Source organism: Solanum verrucosum, unplaced genomic scaffold (genome assembly GCF_900185275.1).
Source record: "Solanum verrucosum unplaced genomic scaffold, falcon-dt-bn FXZP01000251.1, whole genome shotgun sequence".
Classification (NCBI taxonomy): Eukaryota; Viridiplantae; Streptophyta; class Magnoliopsida; order Solanales; family Solanaceae; genus Solanum; species Solanum verrucosum.
In genome coordinates this window covers 773,298-788,115 of record NW_026020453.1, presented here as the reverse complement: position 1 = coordinate 788,115, position 14,818 = coordinate 773,298, and the positions used below count along the sequence as shown (strand labels likewise).

At 33.7% G+C, this 14,818-nt stretch overlaps 1 protein-coding gene across 1 annotated transcript; it reads left to right on the top strand.

Moving 5' to 3' along the window:
• Window positions 1–1,766: 1,766 nt before the first annotated feature.
• LOC125808650 (uncharacterized) lies at window positions 1,767–8,012 on the top strand. Its single transcript, XM_049488321.1, has 15 exons — window positions 1,767–1,879; window positions 1,987–2,070; window positions 3,576–3,649; window positions 3,741–3,774; window positions 4,748–4,806; window positions 4,912–5,026; window positions 5,140–5,177; window positions 5,643–5,740; window positions 5,821–5,876; window positions 6,204–6,477; window positions 6,567–6,718; window positions 7,035–7,091; window positions 7,501–7,566; window positions 7,657–7,731; window positions 7,899–8,012. Exons 1-15 carry the CDS (start codon window positions 1,823–1,825, stop codon window positions 7,917–7,919), a joined length of 1,260 nt encoding a protein of 419 aa, XP_049344278.1. The 5' UTR covers window positions 1,767–1,822; the 3' UTR covers window positions 7,920–8,012.
• Window positions 8,013–14,818: the final 6,806 nt, after the last annotated feature.

Below are 14,818 nucleotides of genomic sequence, written 5' to 3'. Positions count from 1 at the left end.
AACAGACACCATAAACGAATATATGGTCTATTAAAACTGAGCAAATATTTATTCTATAATAAATATTATATCTTAACATATGGTTATAATAGTATATATCCCAACAATCTCCCACTTAGACTTTCAACCATCACAATTGTTATAATGTACTATATCTAAATGCATGGTTAATAGTATATACCCTAACAATCTCCCACTTAGATATTTAATCTTGAAAATTGTTAGAATACTATGTCTAAACATATGATTAATAGTATATACCCTAACAATAAATCCATTGAATGAGTGGATTGTCCATTACTCAATAAATAAACGACTTACATTCATGTATGTATATTCCCTAGGTTCTATAAACCATTTTGGATGATAATGTACTCATTAATTTGGGCATTTAATATATTAATTTTTGGAGTGATTTATCAACCTATAAATAGGGTTGTCATTCACCATTGTATTAAACACTTGAAGACATTTGAATAAGATGATCTCTACATTATTCTCGACATTTGAATAAGATGATCTCTACATTATTCTCTCAATATCTCGTCTATATTTAATTTCTTGTAGTATATTTCTCATATTTTATAACACAATAAATTACAGTAATTACCAACTTAAAATTTTTAACAGACATATAAAAATATTTCGATCAAAAGAAAATTTTAATTTGACTCTCAAAATTTCAATTGTATTATATCAATGAAAATCATTTACAACCCCAAATTTTGGGTTAAAAATCAAACTGCCCCTCAACTTTGAGAAACAATCATTCTCCCCCTTTTATCCTATGCAAAGTCTGTTCTACCCTTGCCATTTTTAAATCTTTGTATTTTTAGATTTTTATTAAGTTCATTAACTTTATAAGCAGGATAATTCTTTTATAAGTTTGTGTAATAAAATCTAATGTTATTAATTTCTTTATGATTATTATTTTGATTTATATATATATATATATTAAGTTCGTATGTATGAATGTATTATGTGTATGCATATTTAATTTTGGCATAAAATCAGCTTCGGTGTATCTCATGTTAATTATCATGCAGAACGTGCGTGTTTACTTGTTCAACTTTATATATAAGTTTAAGTATCTACTTATACACACCTAAATTTGAAAGGCGTAGATGACAGCTAAAGCCAAATTAAAAGGGCATGTTTATGTAATTATGCTTACCTCTTATAATTCTCTATTATCTCTGTAGTTCTTTGGATTTTGATTGTCATTAATGAAATATTTTCTAATTATAATTTTAAATCTATTTGCAATATACATAGATAATCTTTTAAAAATTGTTATGAAATTTATCTTTATTTTTATTAATTATTTTCTGCTACTTGTATATATCACATTATAGATTCCGTTAAAATTAATAACAATAATTTTTTAGTCCTGTTCATTTGTTTCATTATAGAACGACATTATATTATATACTCAATCAATATTTTCTCTTTCTTTTGGACAAAAATAATATTTTTTTATAGAAAATTTGTTATATAGATTAAAGTATAAAAATATTATGATTTTAAAAAGTATAAAAAAAAAGAAGAAGAATAAAATAAAGGTTGATAATGTAAGGGTAGAGCAGATATTTAAAAAAGTTAATTAGGAAAAGGGAGGGGTAGAGAATGATTATTTATTGAAGTTGGGGGAGGAGTTTGATTTTTAAGGTAAAGTTCGGTGTGGAAATGATTTTCACCACTCACTTTTACTATATAATTTATGTTATGCATATATATATTGTGCCTTGTTGTTAACGAGATGACACCACAACACATGGGAGTGTAACGCCTGCTCTTGTCACTCTAAGAAGAATCAGTTGTAATGGCAACTCCTGTCATCTTCAAACGTAATGATTCTTCCAAATACGACTTTGTTAAGGTACATCCCTTCAACTTCAACTAATTAAATCAGTTTGTTTCTTGTTTAATAGACTAATTAAACTAATACTTTTGCTAATCTTTTTTTTTTTAAATTGTTATTTTAAGGTGAAAGTATGGCTAGGTGATAATGATGATCATTACTATGTTCTCTCCAGATTTTTGCTAACCAGAATGCTAGCCGTCACTAAGGTCCAGTCCACCCCTAATCTACTTAATTAATTCATTTTTCTTCTACATATAATAATTAATTACCTTTTGTTTTTGAATTTCTATAATATTTGTTATACTAATACACTTCACATGTAAGTTAGTTATATCGATCGATAGGTCTATTATAGTAGTATATATTATATTATGTGACTCTACATTGATCTACGATTAGGTACACCTCATACAATAACTTTATTCTTAATTTTATAACAATCACAAACACTTCTTTTAATAAATAAATAAATAAATAAATTATGGATCTACCTCCAAATTAAAGTCAGTGCGTTATAATATCATTTCAATTATTCACCCATTTCATTTTATCAAGTTCGGTGTTAGCACAAATGATTGACATTTATCTTTTTCAATGCAATAACAAAATCTTATTTGAAACAAGTGACGTACAATTAATTTAATTAGTAATGTGTTGTGTATTATCTACGATTTCTACATGACAATTACATATCCAAGACCCCTAAGGCCATAACACAAATAAATACTTAGTACTTAACAAGTTCCATATAGATTACTTCGTTAAATAGAATTGCTCTGAAAATTCATGTGAGGATTCTTGGATACCTGTTATGGTAGAATATATACGTGGGACTTTCTTAGATTTTTAAACATGATTTACACATGCCATACATGTTCTTTCTATTTCTTAAAGCTTTTTGCATCACAATGCCTATTATGTTGGCGTGACTTTTCATAAGTGGAGACAAAAAAAAAGAAGATATTTAATCAATCCTTGTTTATCTATTAATTTTTAGTTGCTATCCTTGATGAGGGGTAAAACAATTTGGTAGCTCTCAAGGCTCATAACCTAGAGGTAACGGGTTCAAATCATGTCTGCATCACATGATTTATATAAATATCGAATAGGAGTCGATAACTACTAGTTATAACAACAAGCACAACAACAAAAACACTTTTTAGCGATAATAAATATACATATTAACAAAGAGTATTAAAACTTTTATCAGCATTAGTTAATTGTCATTGGATTCAATGTCAACATTAGTTAATTGTCATTGGATTCAATGTCGCTAAAGACTTTAAAGACATTTACAAAGAGTGTTAATTGCCGCTAAAAGTACATATTTCGTGACAATTAAGCTATTTAAAATAATCAATGGTTTGTTATTTGACAGATCAAATTTTGAAACAGATATCATCATTGATGTACATTATAAGTATTCTAATTATACAGACAAATTCATATACATATTGTTCTACCTATTGAGATAATTTTTCTCAGTACTTGCTCTAAGTTGATATATATTATCTACTCTGTTGGCGAAACAGGTATTGCCATTGTAACTAGAAAATAAGATGACTGTTAAATTACAAGTTCTTGCTAGTCGTCATGGTCGTAGTTTGATTTGTTGAAATGAATGGCCTTACTACCTAATCACTTTTTTCGTATAACTAACTTTATAGTAATATGCAATTTGGAGTTAATATGCATTTTGGCATGTTTGCAGATACCAAATCACGTGTCAGTTAAAATTGCCCTTGATCTTAAAAAGCTTCTTGTTGACAACAGCCTTCTTGATGTGTACGTATGACGTTGTAACTTATATATTCTTCTCAATTCGATGTTTTATGTACTTATCTGTAAAACTAATTGTTTACCACTTCTTGTGAAGCTCACAAGCAGATTTAGAGGCAAACTTGTTTAAGGTACCACTTTTTGTTGTGTGTGTATTGCCTTTGGTTCCTCTTTCACTCAGTTTTTTTATGCTCAAATAACGTCTGCATGATTGCTTCTGATCATTCCATCTCTTTGATCTTGAGATGCGAAGTTTTCATTGATGAATTCGGTATTGCAAATGCAAAGAGAACATGCCTCTCATTTTGCTAGAATGTTGGATATATAGAGTCTTTTGGCTATTTAAGTCTGTTGGTTATTCTCAGGAGCATCTCTTTCATATACCGACTAATAAACAAATACTATGAACAAGTACATAAGACTAATTCACTGCCCTGCTTTAGCTTATAATGACTCAAAAAATAAGCAATATAGCTTCATGATTTCCTCAAATTGCTAGGCATTAGAAGAAACTTGTTGTTTTCTTGGTACTAACTTGAAAATGCAGTTAGAACGGTTAAATCAGAAGAGAACTTCGGATGAGGATCATACGTAAGCTGAGATGTCCTCAATGTCTTTAATTAGGCATGTCATGGTCCTTTCAGGTGATGTTGAATAATCATGTTTGACACAAAAATGTGCATGTCCCTAATAAAAAAGCTTTTGAAGTGTTACTAATGTACATGATCTTGCAATCTAACAAAAGAAAAAGTGGTCAATTTTTCTTTCTCCCATGCCAACCACTTCCACAAGATATTACCGCAGAACCTATTGCCTCAACCAATTTTTTTTAACAAGGATAGATCATGCAGAAAAGATTTAGGTCCAGTTTCCGCAGTTTGCTTTATCAGAACTAGGTAAACATCTCATTCTAGTTCATGTTGATTTAACAAAGACAGATCAAATGCAAAATATATTTAGATACAATTCTGTGTTTTCTTATTCATAACTATATAAACATCTCATTATAGTTCATGTTCAACCTGCCTTAGCTTTCTTTCTGGATTGAAGTTTTCAAAGTTTAAGTGGGAGACCTACACTGAATTTCATTGAATCCTCCTGCAGCTTATGAAGCGGAGAGGTTTTGGAGACGAGTATATAAAACGTTATAAAATGATGACAAGGTGAGTGATATATTCTTTCTCGCCTGGTAATTCTTGTATATGGTATACGTATTTTGCAAAGTGTATTTTTAATCACATCCATCTCCTTTTCGTATATGTTCCTAGATTTCACCATCAGAGAGTTCCTCTTGTAATTCTTGTTTGTGGTACTGCCTGTGTTGGGAAGTCTACTATTGCTACCCAACTCGCACAACGCCTGAACTTGCCAAATGTCTTGCAGGTATCTATTCCTTATAAATTTCTTGGATTTGCTTCCATATTTCTTATTTGGACTTAGAAGCATGTACTCCACTGCTTTCTTATCCATTCACGAGCATTTTATTTTTTTAACAGACAGAGATGGTGTATGAATTGCTGCGCACATCAACAGAGTACGTACTATCTCTGCAGATTAAATTCTTCAGTTTTGATACATTTTAGGCATAACTACATAAATATATACTCAAACTTGGCCTCGGCTGGTAAGTAAGCACTCCAATTTTGAGTATGCATATCTAGATACCTCAGTCGTTCTCCATTGTGTCAGTTGAACACTCCAACATACAAAATGATCATCTAGACACCTTTAAAATTTATGTGTCATGTCAGCTTCGGGTGTCCACGAGACACAATGGGAATGAGCTGGAGTGTTTAGTTGCCAATTGAGATCACGTTGATGTGTCTAGATGTGCACTCTCAAAGTTGGAGTGATTACTAATTTCTTGAGGCCAAGTTTGAGTGTTTGTTGTGTATTATGCCTACATTTTATGGGCAGTTATTTTAGTGTCATGTCTGTTAGAGTTTTTGCTGAGAATTCAGTTCCGTTGATATTTACGCACCTTGTAAATTTATGTCAGTGCACCTTTAACGTGTTCTCCAGTATGGACACGTGATTTCAACTCACCAGAGGAGCTAATGACTGAATTTTGCAGAGAATGCAGAATAATATGGAAAGGTAATTTGAGACATATCCGTATAAGTATCTGATTCAGAGCATATCAAGGAAATTGATCTATATTTTCCTCATTTATGTAGGTTTGGCTGGTGATTTGAGAAAAGCAACAAAAGATGGCAAACCGATTATAATTGAGGTATCACAGTCCCCCAGGTTTAATTGTTTATTAAAGTTCACTTTCTGTTTTTCTTTTTTCAAATTTGTTTGAACTCTTTAATTGGTAAAGATGGAATGTGAGTAGCATACAGTATTACAGTTGTTGATAGCAGCTGATTTGTATAGCATCAGCTTATTCAACAATTAAAAGCCGATATGAAGTTTACTTTCACTGATATATGCAATTTTCGAATAATATATAACATCAACTTGTTCAATAATGAAGTTCCCTTTGGCCTCTACCTTCATTTTTCCAATTAAGATTTGACCATCCAATGATCCCTCTTTCATGGTAAAACAATGGCAGGGCATACATTTAGATCCTAGAATATTCCTGATGGAAGAACATAAATTACTACCACCGCCCACCGCAGACTACGAAGAACCAAACTTTTCCAAGGTCAAAGACCACAAGGAAATACAAAGGGGAAGTAATCACAGTATTGGACTTGGCAGTCAGAGTAACGGTAAAGATCTCTATCCTGAGAATGTTAGTTCGGATGGAGCATCTTCTGAGTCAGACAAGCTAGCAGATTCTCTGAAATCAATGGATATTGTCGAGAAAATTTCTGAAAATACAGGTACGTCTTGCTGCACTATTTCCATGTTCATTTTCAAAAATATGATCCGCTCAACTTCTCCTTTTTTTTTCCTTTTAAAATATTGGCAGAACCGGTGTCTCGTAACAAATTTTCTGGCCATGCTGGCGAAACAGTTAATGATTCAGGAGCAGATCAAAATCCTGCTCACAGAAAGCAAACTTCGGGTGATCTGCCAATATTTGTTCCTATAGTTCTAAGGATGGCGGACTTTGATCATAAGGTTTTTCTCTTCTAGATAAACAATTATGGCCAAGTGAATTAGAGTTCTTTACTACTGAGTTTATGTTTGCTTCGCAATTTTCTTATACTTGAAGTTAAGAAGAATATGTCGTTGTCTTACATTTCAATTGTTCCCAATGATTTTTTCCATCTCTACATATTCTTTTTCTTGTTATTAATGTAATATGCAAGTAAAATAAGTTTTTTATATAATCTTATATTGAAATGTGTGACACAAAGGAATAGGACTGCTCCTCGATATTCTATTTCGGTGCTTAACATATTGAGAAAGTTTTCTACTTTTAATCAATAACCAGGCATTTCTGGAGGAGTGGGTAGCTACTCGTACATTCACGGAGAAGCATCCTGCCCAGGTTTCAAATGCTTTTATGCTTTCGATATTTGGTGAATGATTTTTTCAGTCTTTGATACATGTCCATGTCGCAGATTCTCTCTGTTCAAACTTTTATTGATGTCTACTCTTTCTGTTTTTGCGTATGAGCATTTGATTTTGTAATTGATATTAACACATATTTATGGGGCATGTTCCCTCGATTTTCATTTAAAAGCGGTAGATTCTTCTTTCCTGAAAAAAAGTAAGACTAATAAACAAAAACGAAAACAAAAATAACAGCAAAGATGGAGAACGGTTATCCTACATTTATATATTTATGATGAAAATATGCATTCACATCGGGCATAGTGTATTTGTATGCTTGTGAACGTTTTCCCATTTTGTGTTTCTTGTTTAGCTGTTAATTCACTTATGAAACTTTTATCCAGGTTAAAGACAAAGTGATAACTAACTTGATGACTATTCAGGACTACCTGTGTTCCTTTACATCACAGGTATGATGTGCTCGCTTTCTATTTGCTTCTGTTTGATATTCTTTATAATGAAGATTCAATTATTAGTCACAAATTTCATCCTGTGAACAGGGTTTGACTGTTGTTGACGTATCAGCTGCAACATTTCCACAGACAATGGATTGGCTGCATAATTATCTTCTTCAGGTAATTTTGTGCGGTATTACCTTTCTACAATGGTGTGTTTTGTTGGTTATATTACTGGTTGATTGTTGATTTCATTTGGAAAAGTTGCTCATTTTATGCCTGAGGCGTAGAACCGGCTGGCAAATGAATTGATTGTTCACAATAAATTTTCTTCTTCCTACTTTCAGTGTCTCGAGCATGGTTTCTAGGGAAAATCATGAGCAAAAATCTAGAGAGTTAACTACTAACCATATTCTTGACGAATAAGGTACCTATTTAACTATTGTGTCTACTGCCTTCGAAGATATGTATGCTTTTATTTTTTTTACCTCACACCAATGGTACTCTTTTAGCTTCCTTGATTAGAAGCCATCTCTACTATGTTCTGCATTTACCAAAGGCAATATCATCATCTATTAGTAAAACTTTAGGCATGCTAGAAGTCCGAGGTGCTATATTTGAGGTGTATAGTAACATCATTTTGCATATTTTTTGGTTAGCCAGATTATCTATGTATATGTTTGGACATGCATATTCATGTACGACAGCTTTAAACAGTATAAAAGAAGATCGACATGAATTATTCCAAGGAAGTAATTGGACAACTATTGACCAAGTTAAACCTCCATAGGCTATGTATTGTTTGTTATGACCCGTGCAAATGCCTTGATAATTATATGTTTGAATGCGACAAACGACTAAGTTTGGCTAAAGTTTGCCTGCCATGGTCCATGGATACTTTTATACAGGGTGAAAATCTAGAGGGGAGTGAGAGTGTTCACCCAAACCCCCTCAACAAAAAAATATATTATGTATATATAAGGTAACTTTTTTTTTATAGAAGAGTGATTGCGCAAGTGTAAAGTTAGCCATGTCACAGATAAAAGAAACCACTATTCACTTTTCACCATAAAAGTACAATATCCTATTTGGTCCAGGGGCGTAGGCACATGTATGTCAGGGTGTCCAATTTGGACACCCTTCGTCGAAAAAAAATACCGTACTTACAAGTAAAATGATACACGAAGTGATTAAATAACATATTTTGGACATTCTTAACATACTAGGTTGTTATAGCCTAGTGGTTTTAGATGTCTTGAATGTGTGTTTAGACATCTTTAATGAGCCAGTGCTCGCGTGTTAAAATCTCACTTAAACTTTAAAAAAAAGATTTAATTTTTGAACCCTCTTGGTGAAATTTCTGGCTCTGCCACTGATTTGGTCACCATCACCTACATAGGAGTGAGATGGTTACAATATTATTTGGTCATCTTCACCGATAAAGGAGTGAGATGACACCCATAATCACCGATAAAAGGAGTGTGATGGATTCTAACGGTCATCATCAGGATAAAGGAGTGAGATGAAAATCATATATTTTTGGGAAAAGGTTCTTTGAAAAATACTTCAACTTTGGCCGAATTTGATGTTACGATACCAAACTTTATGGAGGATCTTTTACCCTCTGCACTTTTTTTTTTTTTTGTGTTGAATTATTGACCAAACCACCTTGAGAAATAAGAAGGATGAACAACTCATCCTTGTACAAAAAAGTCCCAATACAATGGTACATGGGATTGGTCATGAGAGTATGGTTACCTCTAGAGTGCATAGATAGGAAATGTGAAATACACAGATCCCATGTCCCAAAAAAACAAAAGAAATTAACCATTATCAAAAGTAAAGGAATTCCTCTGTGGACGGATTCTCAAATTTGGTGTTCCTTCAATGTCATTCTTCAACCAGTTTTTGACTTCATTGGGAATAGTCGAATTCTGCGTGAAGAAGGTATATTTCCTTCGTTTTTCACCCATATTAGCAAGGTAATCTGCCAAGTTATTTACTCCTCTATAGCAATGCTGGAATTTATAATTACCATTCCTCTTCAGAGAATTAATCTGACCGATGAGATGAACGATATGACAGTTGACATTGGAGTGATCATTGATCATGTTAATAATGATCATGGAGTCAGATTCTATGTCAACATTCTTGTATCCATTAGTGATGCACCATTGCATTCCATGAAGAATAGCGTTGGATTCAGCAACATTATTAGTACAGTCTCCATAGTAGTCTGAGTAAGCCATGATCAAAAAACCACTATCATCCCTGAGAATGCCTCCTCCACCTGTGCTGCCTGGATTTCCTTTGCTGCATCCATCGGTGTTCAATTTGAATCTGCCAGGACTTGGTTTACTCCACCTAAGACATTTGATGTTAATCCTGGGTTTCAGTCTTTCAATTTGTATTACCGTGTTGCTCCATTGCTGATTGTAATGTACTTTTGTGAACTGACAAAGGAGCAACATTCTGATCTGACGGATAACATGATTGATAATGCTGCTTGGAAGGCTTTTGATCTCCTCGTACTTATGACTACATTGGGCTTTCCAAATTTCCCTACAAATGAATAAAGGAAGGCATTGTATTAGCACGGAGTGAGCTCTATTCTTTGTGTTGCTTAGCCACCAAGTAATAAGAGTGTCTCTTATTCTGTCTTGTCTATTGTTAATGCCACAAGAATTTGAGAAGAAATTCCAAACTGCATTAGCAAGTTCTCCTTGTTTGAAGAGGTGATCCACATCTCTATGCATCCTTGCTCACAACAGATGCACTTTGAAAGTCCATGAACTTTGAATCTTTGAAGAGCTTCATCAATTGGTAGTTTATTGGACAGCAACCTGAGCATGAAAAAGGAAATCTTGTGAGGGACCTGTTTTTGCCAAGTTCTGGCAGCAGTAAGGGTAGTAATATTACTGTTTCTCAGTACTTGCCAAACAGATTTAGTGGTGAAAAAACCATTTTGATTTGGAGTCCAAATAGGCATGTCATTATTGTGTCTCATAATGTCAATGGTAGCAATATGGCTAACAAATAAGTAGGTAGAACACTATTAAGCTTAGCAAAGTTCCAACCATCATTAGTGATAAAATCAAGAACCTTGACCTTTTTAGAATGGTAAGTGCCAGGAAAATGATGAGCAATGGGTCCTGAGCCAATCCAGTTATCCCACCAAAAAGATATATTACCATTACCAATTTTCCAGAAAATATGTTTTTTCACAAAGGGTTCTTGAGTCAAGAAGTCTTTTCCAAACATGAGATTGTCCTGAAGCCCATTTTTTGGAAACAAGATGTGCTCTTGGACAATATTTTTTTTCAATAAAATCTCTCCAAAGAGAGTCTTTTGTTCTGATATTCCACCAGATTTTGGCACCAAAAGCATAACTAATGTCCTGTATTGATCTGAATCCAATCCCACCTTCCAATTTTGGAAAACAAAGATTTTTCTAAGCAATCCAATGCATTTTCTTTTTTCCTTCTCCATCACTCCAAAAAAAATTAGCCATTAGCTGCTCAATTTGCTTATTAATAGTAGTTTTGGGGAGCTGAATAACAGACAAGATATGTAAAGGAATCGAATAAAGGACAGAGTTTATAAGAATGGATCTGCCACCATGAGAAATCGTCTTACCTTGCCATCCTTGCATTCTATTAGCCACCTTAGAAACTAAGTTACCAAAATAAATAACTTTTTTCCTACCATTATAAATAGGAGCTCCTAAGTAATTAAAAGGAAAGTTCTGCTGATCATAACCAGTAATCTTCTTGATAGATTGAGAGATGTTGGAGTTAACTAAAAATCTTGTTTATAAGTTGTCCAGAACAATTTTCATATATCGAAAGCTGAGGAGAATAAGATAGTAGCATCAGCAAAACTTAGATGAGTAATGACAGGACAACCTTTATCAACAGTATAAGGAATAAAACTTTCATTCTTTAATTGGTTCATAGGGATGGTAAGTAATTCTGAACCAATTATGAAAAGCGAGGGAGAGATAGGGTCACCTTGTTTTATTCCTCTACTGGATTTGAGAAAACCATGCCTTCCTCCATTAATGTTAGTGGAGTACCAGTTATTAGAGAGAAGTCTCCAAATCATGTCAGTCCAGTATTCGGAAAAACCAAACTTTTTTAAGACTTCACAGAGATATTTCCAATCTACTAGATCTATCAAAAGCTTTGGTCATATCTAACTTTAGGACAACATTACCACTAGCGTTTTCCTTACCAATGTTATGAACCATTTCTTGGGTTAGCATAATGTTGTCTGAGATAGACCTACCTTTAAGGAAACCTGCCTGATTAAGAGAGACTACGTACTTTGTGTATCACCTTGGCAAGTCTGGTATTCAAAATTTTTGAGATGATTTTGCAGCTAAAGTTACTAAGACTTATAGGTCTTAACTCAGCATATTTTTGAGGATTCTCGTGTATTTTAAAGGTATATATATGCCCACATGGACACGTTACTATTTATAATATTGCAATATTTATGATGTTCACGTGGGCACATATATACCTTTAAAATACACTATTAAATAGTGCAGGGGGTAAAAGGTTTTTTCCAAAGTTCGGTATTGTTACAAAAATTTCGGATATATTTCAGACCTTTTTCCCTATATTTTTTCTCCAATAAAGAAGTTATCATTCCTTTCAGTTCTATAAGTTATGCATGGATGTTGTGTTGGAATAGTAATAATGTGCTTTGAAATGTTCTTATTTGCTTTTAGTCGGAATAGTGATAATGTGCTAACATATGAGTCGATGTATACATATATGTGATACAATGCAATAGACAGCAAAGTGCCTTCTTGCCACCACAAGAAACATAGAAAATACAATTTAGAGTAGTAAGGATGGCTTGACATGAAGTTTGACTAGGATAATGCATGTTCAAATGCTTTCGCCGGTGATAGTGTTGTGATATATAAGATTATGTGTGCATAGAAATATGTATAAATTGTATATTTCATGATTACGTTTGAGTTGTAGGTTTGCTTTGTTGAGATGAAAATTCTTTCCCCTTAAAGTTATAGCTTGTCTAGACGGTTACACAGATTGATTATTTCTTACTGATTTGTTGAACTTATTCCTTAACTCTCTCTAACTGTTTTACAGGTTTTAGAAAAAAGATAGTACGAGGTGATTGAGCAACCAACCTCTGAACTGAAACGTCGAGCCTCCATGTGTCATCTTGTGGAGGCTCGGATTTACTTTTGATAGATATAAAGTATAAAGTAGTTGTAAGATAAAATCTTAAGTTTGCTCCATGAACCCTAAATATAGTTGTAAGATGTAATGTCTCTAGAGGAGACTATATATGTATATGTTTGACGCTTTCAAACTATTTTGGATGTTTATGTGCATAATGGTTTAAGGTTGCTTGATGCCCAATTTTCATGTGAATGATGATACAAAGTTAACGCTCAAACTACTCTATAAAACCAATCCAAAGAGTAAGCGATCGTCGTCAATACGAATACCCAACTAAGAGTCGGGGTTAGATCCCGCAGAGAATGATAGCGCAGAGAATTCTATCAAGAAATTTGGAATGTAAGTTCATCCATTTGTAGTAATAAGAACAAATGGGTGGATGATTGTCACGACCCAGACCGTCGTGATTGACACCTACACTAACCCTTGGGTGAGAGAACCATTACTACAACTCAACCAAGCAACTTAACGAAAAACTATGCATTTAAAGATACAGGTTTAAATGTCTAAAGAAATATGGAGTTCCCATAAACTCCGGAAGTTTAACAAAAATAATTTCCAAAACATTTGCGGAAAACAACGCCTAGAACCTGAAAGTTAATGTAACATCTCGCAATTTGAAATAACTAGGAAGAAGCTAATAATTGGAAATAGTCATTTTTGGAAAGAATGAAAATCTGGAAATTTTGTTAAGTTATAATAAGTTCAGTTTTGGCCAACTTCAAATGGCCATAAATCCTAGCTCAGGATGAGTTAGAGGCACTTCCAGATATGATAGGAAATCTCTTGGAATGATCTTTCCAACGCCGTTGAGTTTGCACGATTCCGAGTTTGTATGAGTGAGTTATGCCCTTTGAAAGTTGGGCTGTTGGAATAAAGAAAGTCCAATCCGGATTTTGGAAGGGTAATTTAGTCTTTTCCTTACCTAATTATTCTAATTCATTTTTAGGAGTTTAATTGGGGTAAAGTCAGATTTTTGTCAGTTTAGAAAAGTGAATTTTACGCTAGGGCTTGGAGAAGAGGAGAAAGGAGAAGAACGTTCAAGATTCGTCGATTTTGTCGAGGTTAGCTTGTGGATTTCGTCGGGGGTGATCCCTACAAGGTATGTGAGATCACATAGCGTTGGGTTAGTTCACGCACGCGCCAACCATGATTCAATTCAACGAATTTAAGTCTTTGAAAGTCTAGAAATTGAGTTCTTGATGAACATTGTTGAAGTTTCGTTTGAATTTCTTGTGGGTTGTGTTGTTGATGGTTCTTGCGATTTGATTGGTATTTCCAGGTGTATTTTCGGTTTGAATCTATCATATATTGAGGGTATAAATGATTCTTAGTGCTTGGGGAAAGAACCATTGAAGTTTAGAGGGTTTAGAGGTGAAGAACGAGTAAGAAAAGTCGTCAAACACCTGGGGAAGGGGGTAGGGCGTCGCGCTAGCCAGCGCGCCCCAAAAGGGTCTCTGAAGTTTACCCCTTGGGGCAACGCACCAGCCAGCGCACCCCAACATGTTCTCTGAAGTTTGAGAGCTGGCGCCCCGCGCCTCTCAGAGCGCCAGGGACGCCAGTTCTCCCTATTCGTTCCCCACCTTTTAGTACTTGTTTCTTAGCAATGTACCTATGTTTTCTAGTTGATTCCAACACTCTAAGGTACATCTAAACATCATGAAATCATCCATAAACATGAGATCATGAACCTTGAATCCATAATCCAATTCAAGGAAAGTTAAGATCAAAGTCAAGAGAAGTAAAAGTCAAGTCAAGAGACGTTCTTAGAGTGTTCCAAAAGTCTTTTCCAAATGTTTTAACCTTGTTTCAAGACCTAAGGTTCAAGTTGAGTAAGGATTAAAGAGTAAAGTTTGAAGTTCATTTCTTTAAAAGTATATGAGGACTATGTATTTGTTGACACCCAATTTTGGACCTCTACATTATAAATTAATCATCGAACTTCTTCAATTTCAAACGATTTAAAATAATTAGTTTTTATAAAATTTCAAAACAAAAAAACATAATATAGTTTGCAAGTTATTTTAAATAGATTTGTTACTTTTTAT

Bases quoted from the DNA above. Each gene is read 5' to 3' on its own strand.
- LOC125808650 (XM_049488321.1), top strand. From the start codon at position 1,823: ATGGCAACTCCTGTCATCTTCAAACGTAATGATTCTTCCAAATACGAC. The intron at 1,880-1,986 runs GTACATCCCTTC...TGTTATTTTAAG, and splicing joins CCAAATACGACTTTGTTAAG to GTGAAAGTATGGCTAGGTGA. The intron at 7,567-7,656 runs GTATGATGTGCT...TCCTGTGAACAG, and splicing joins TGTGTTCCTTTACATCACAG to GGTTTGACTGTTGTTGACGT.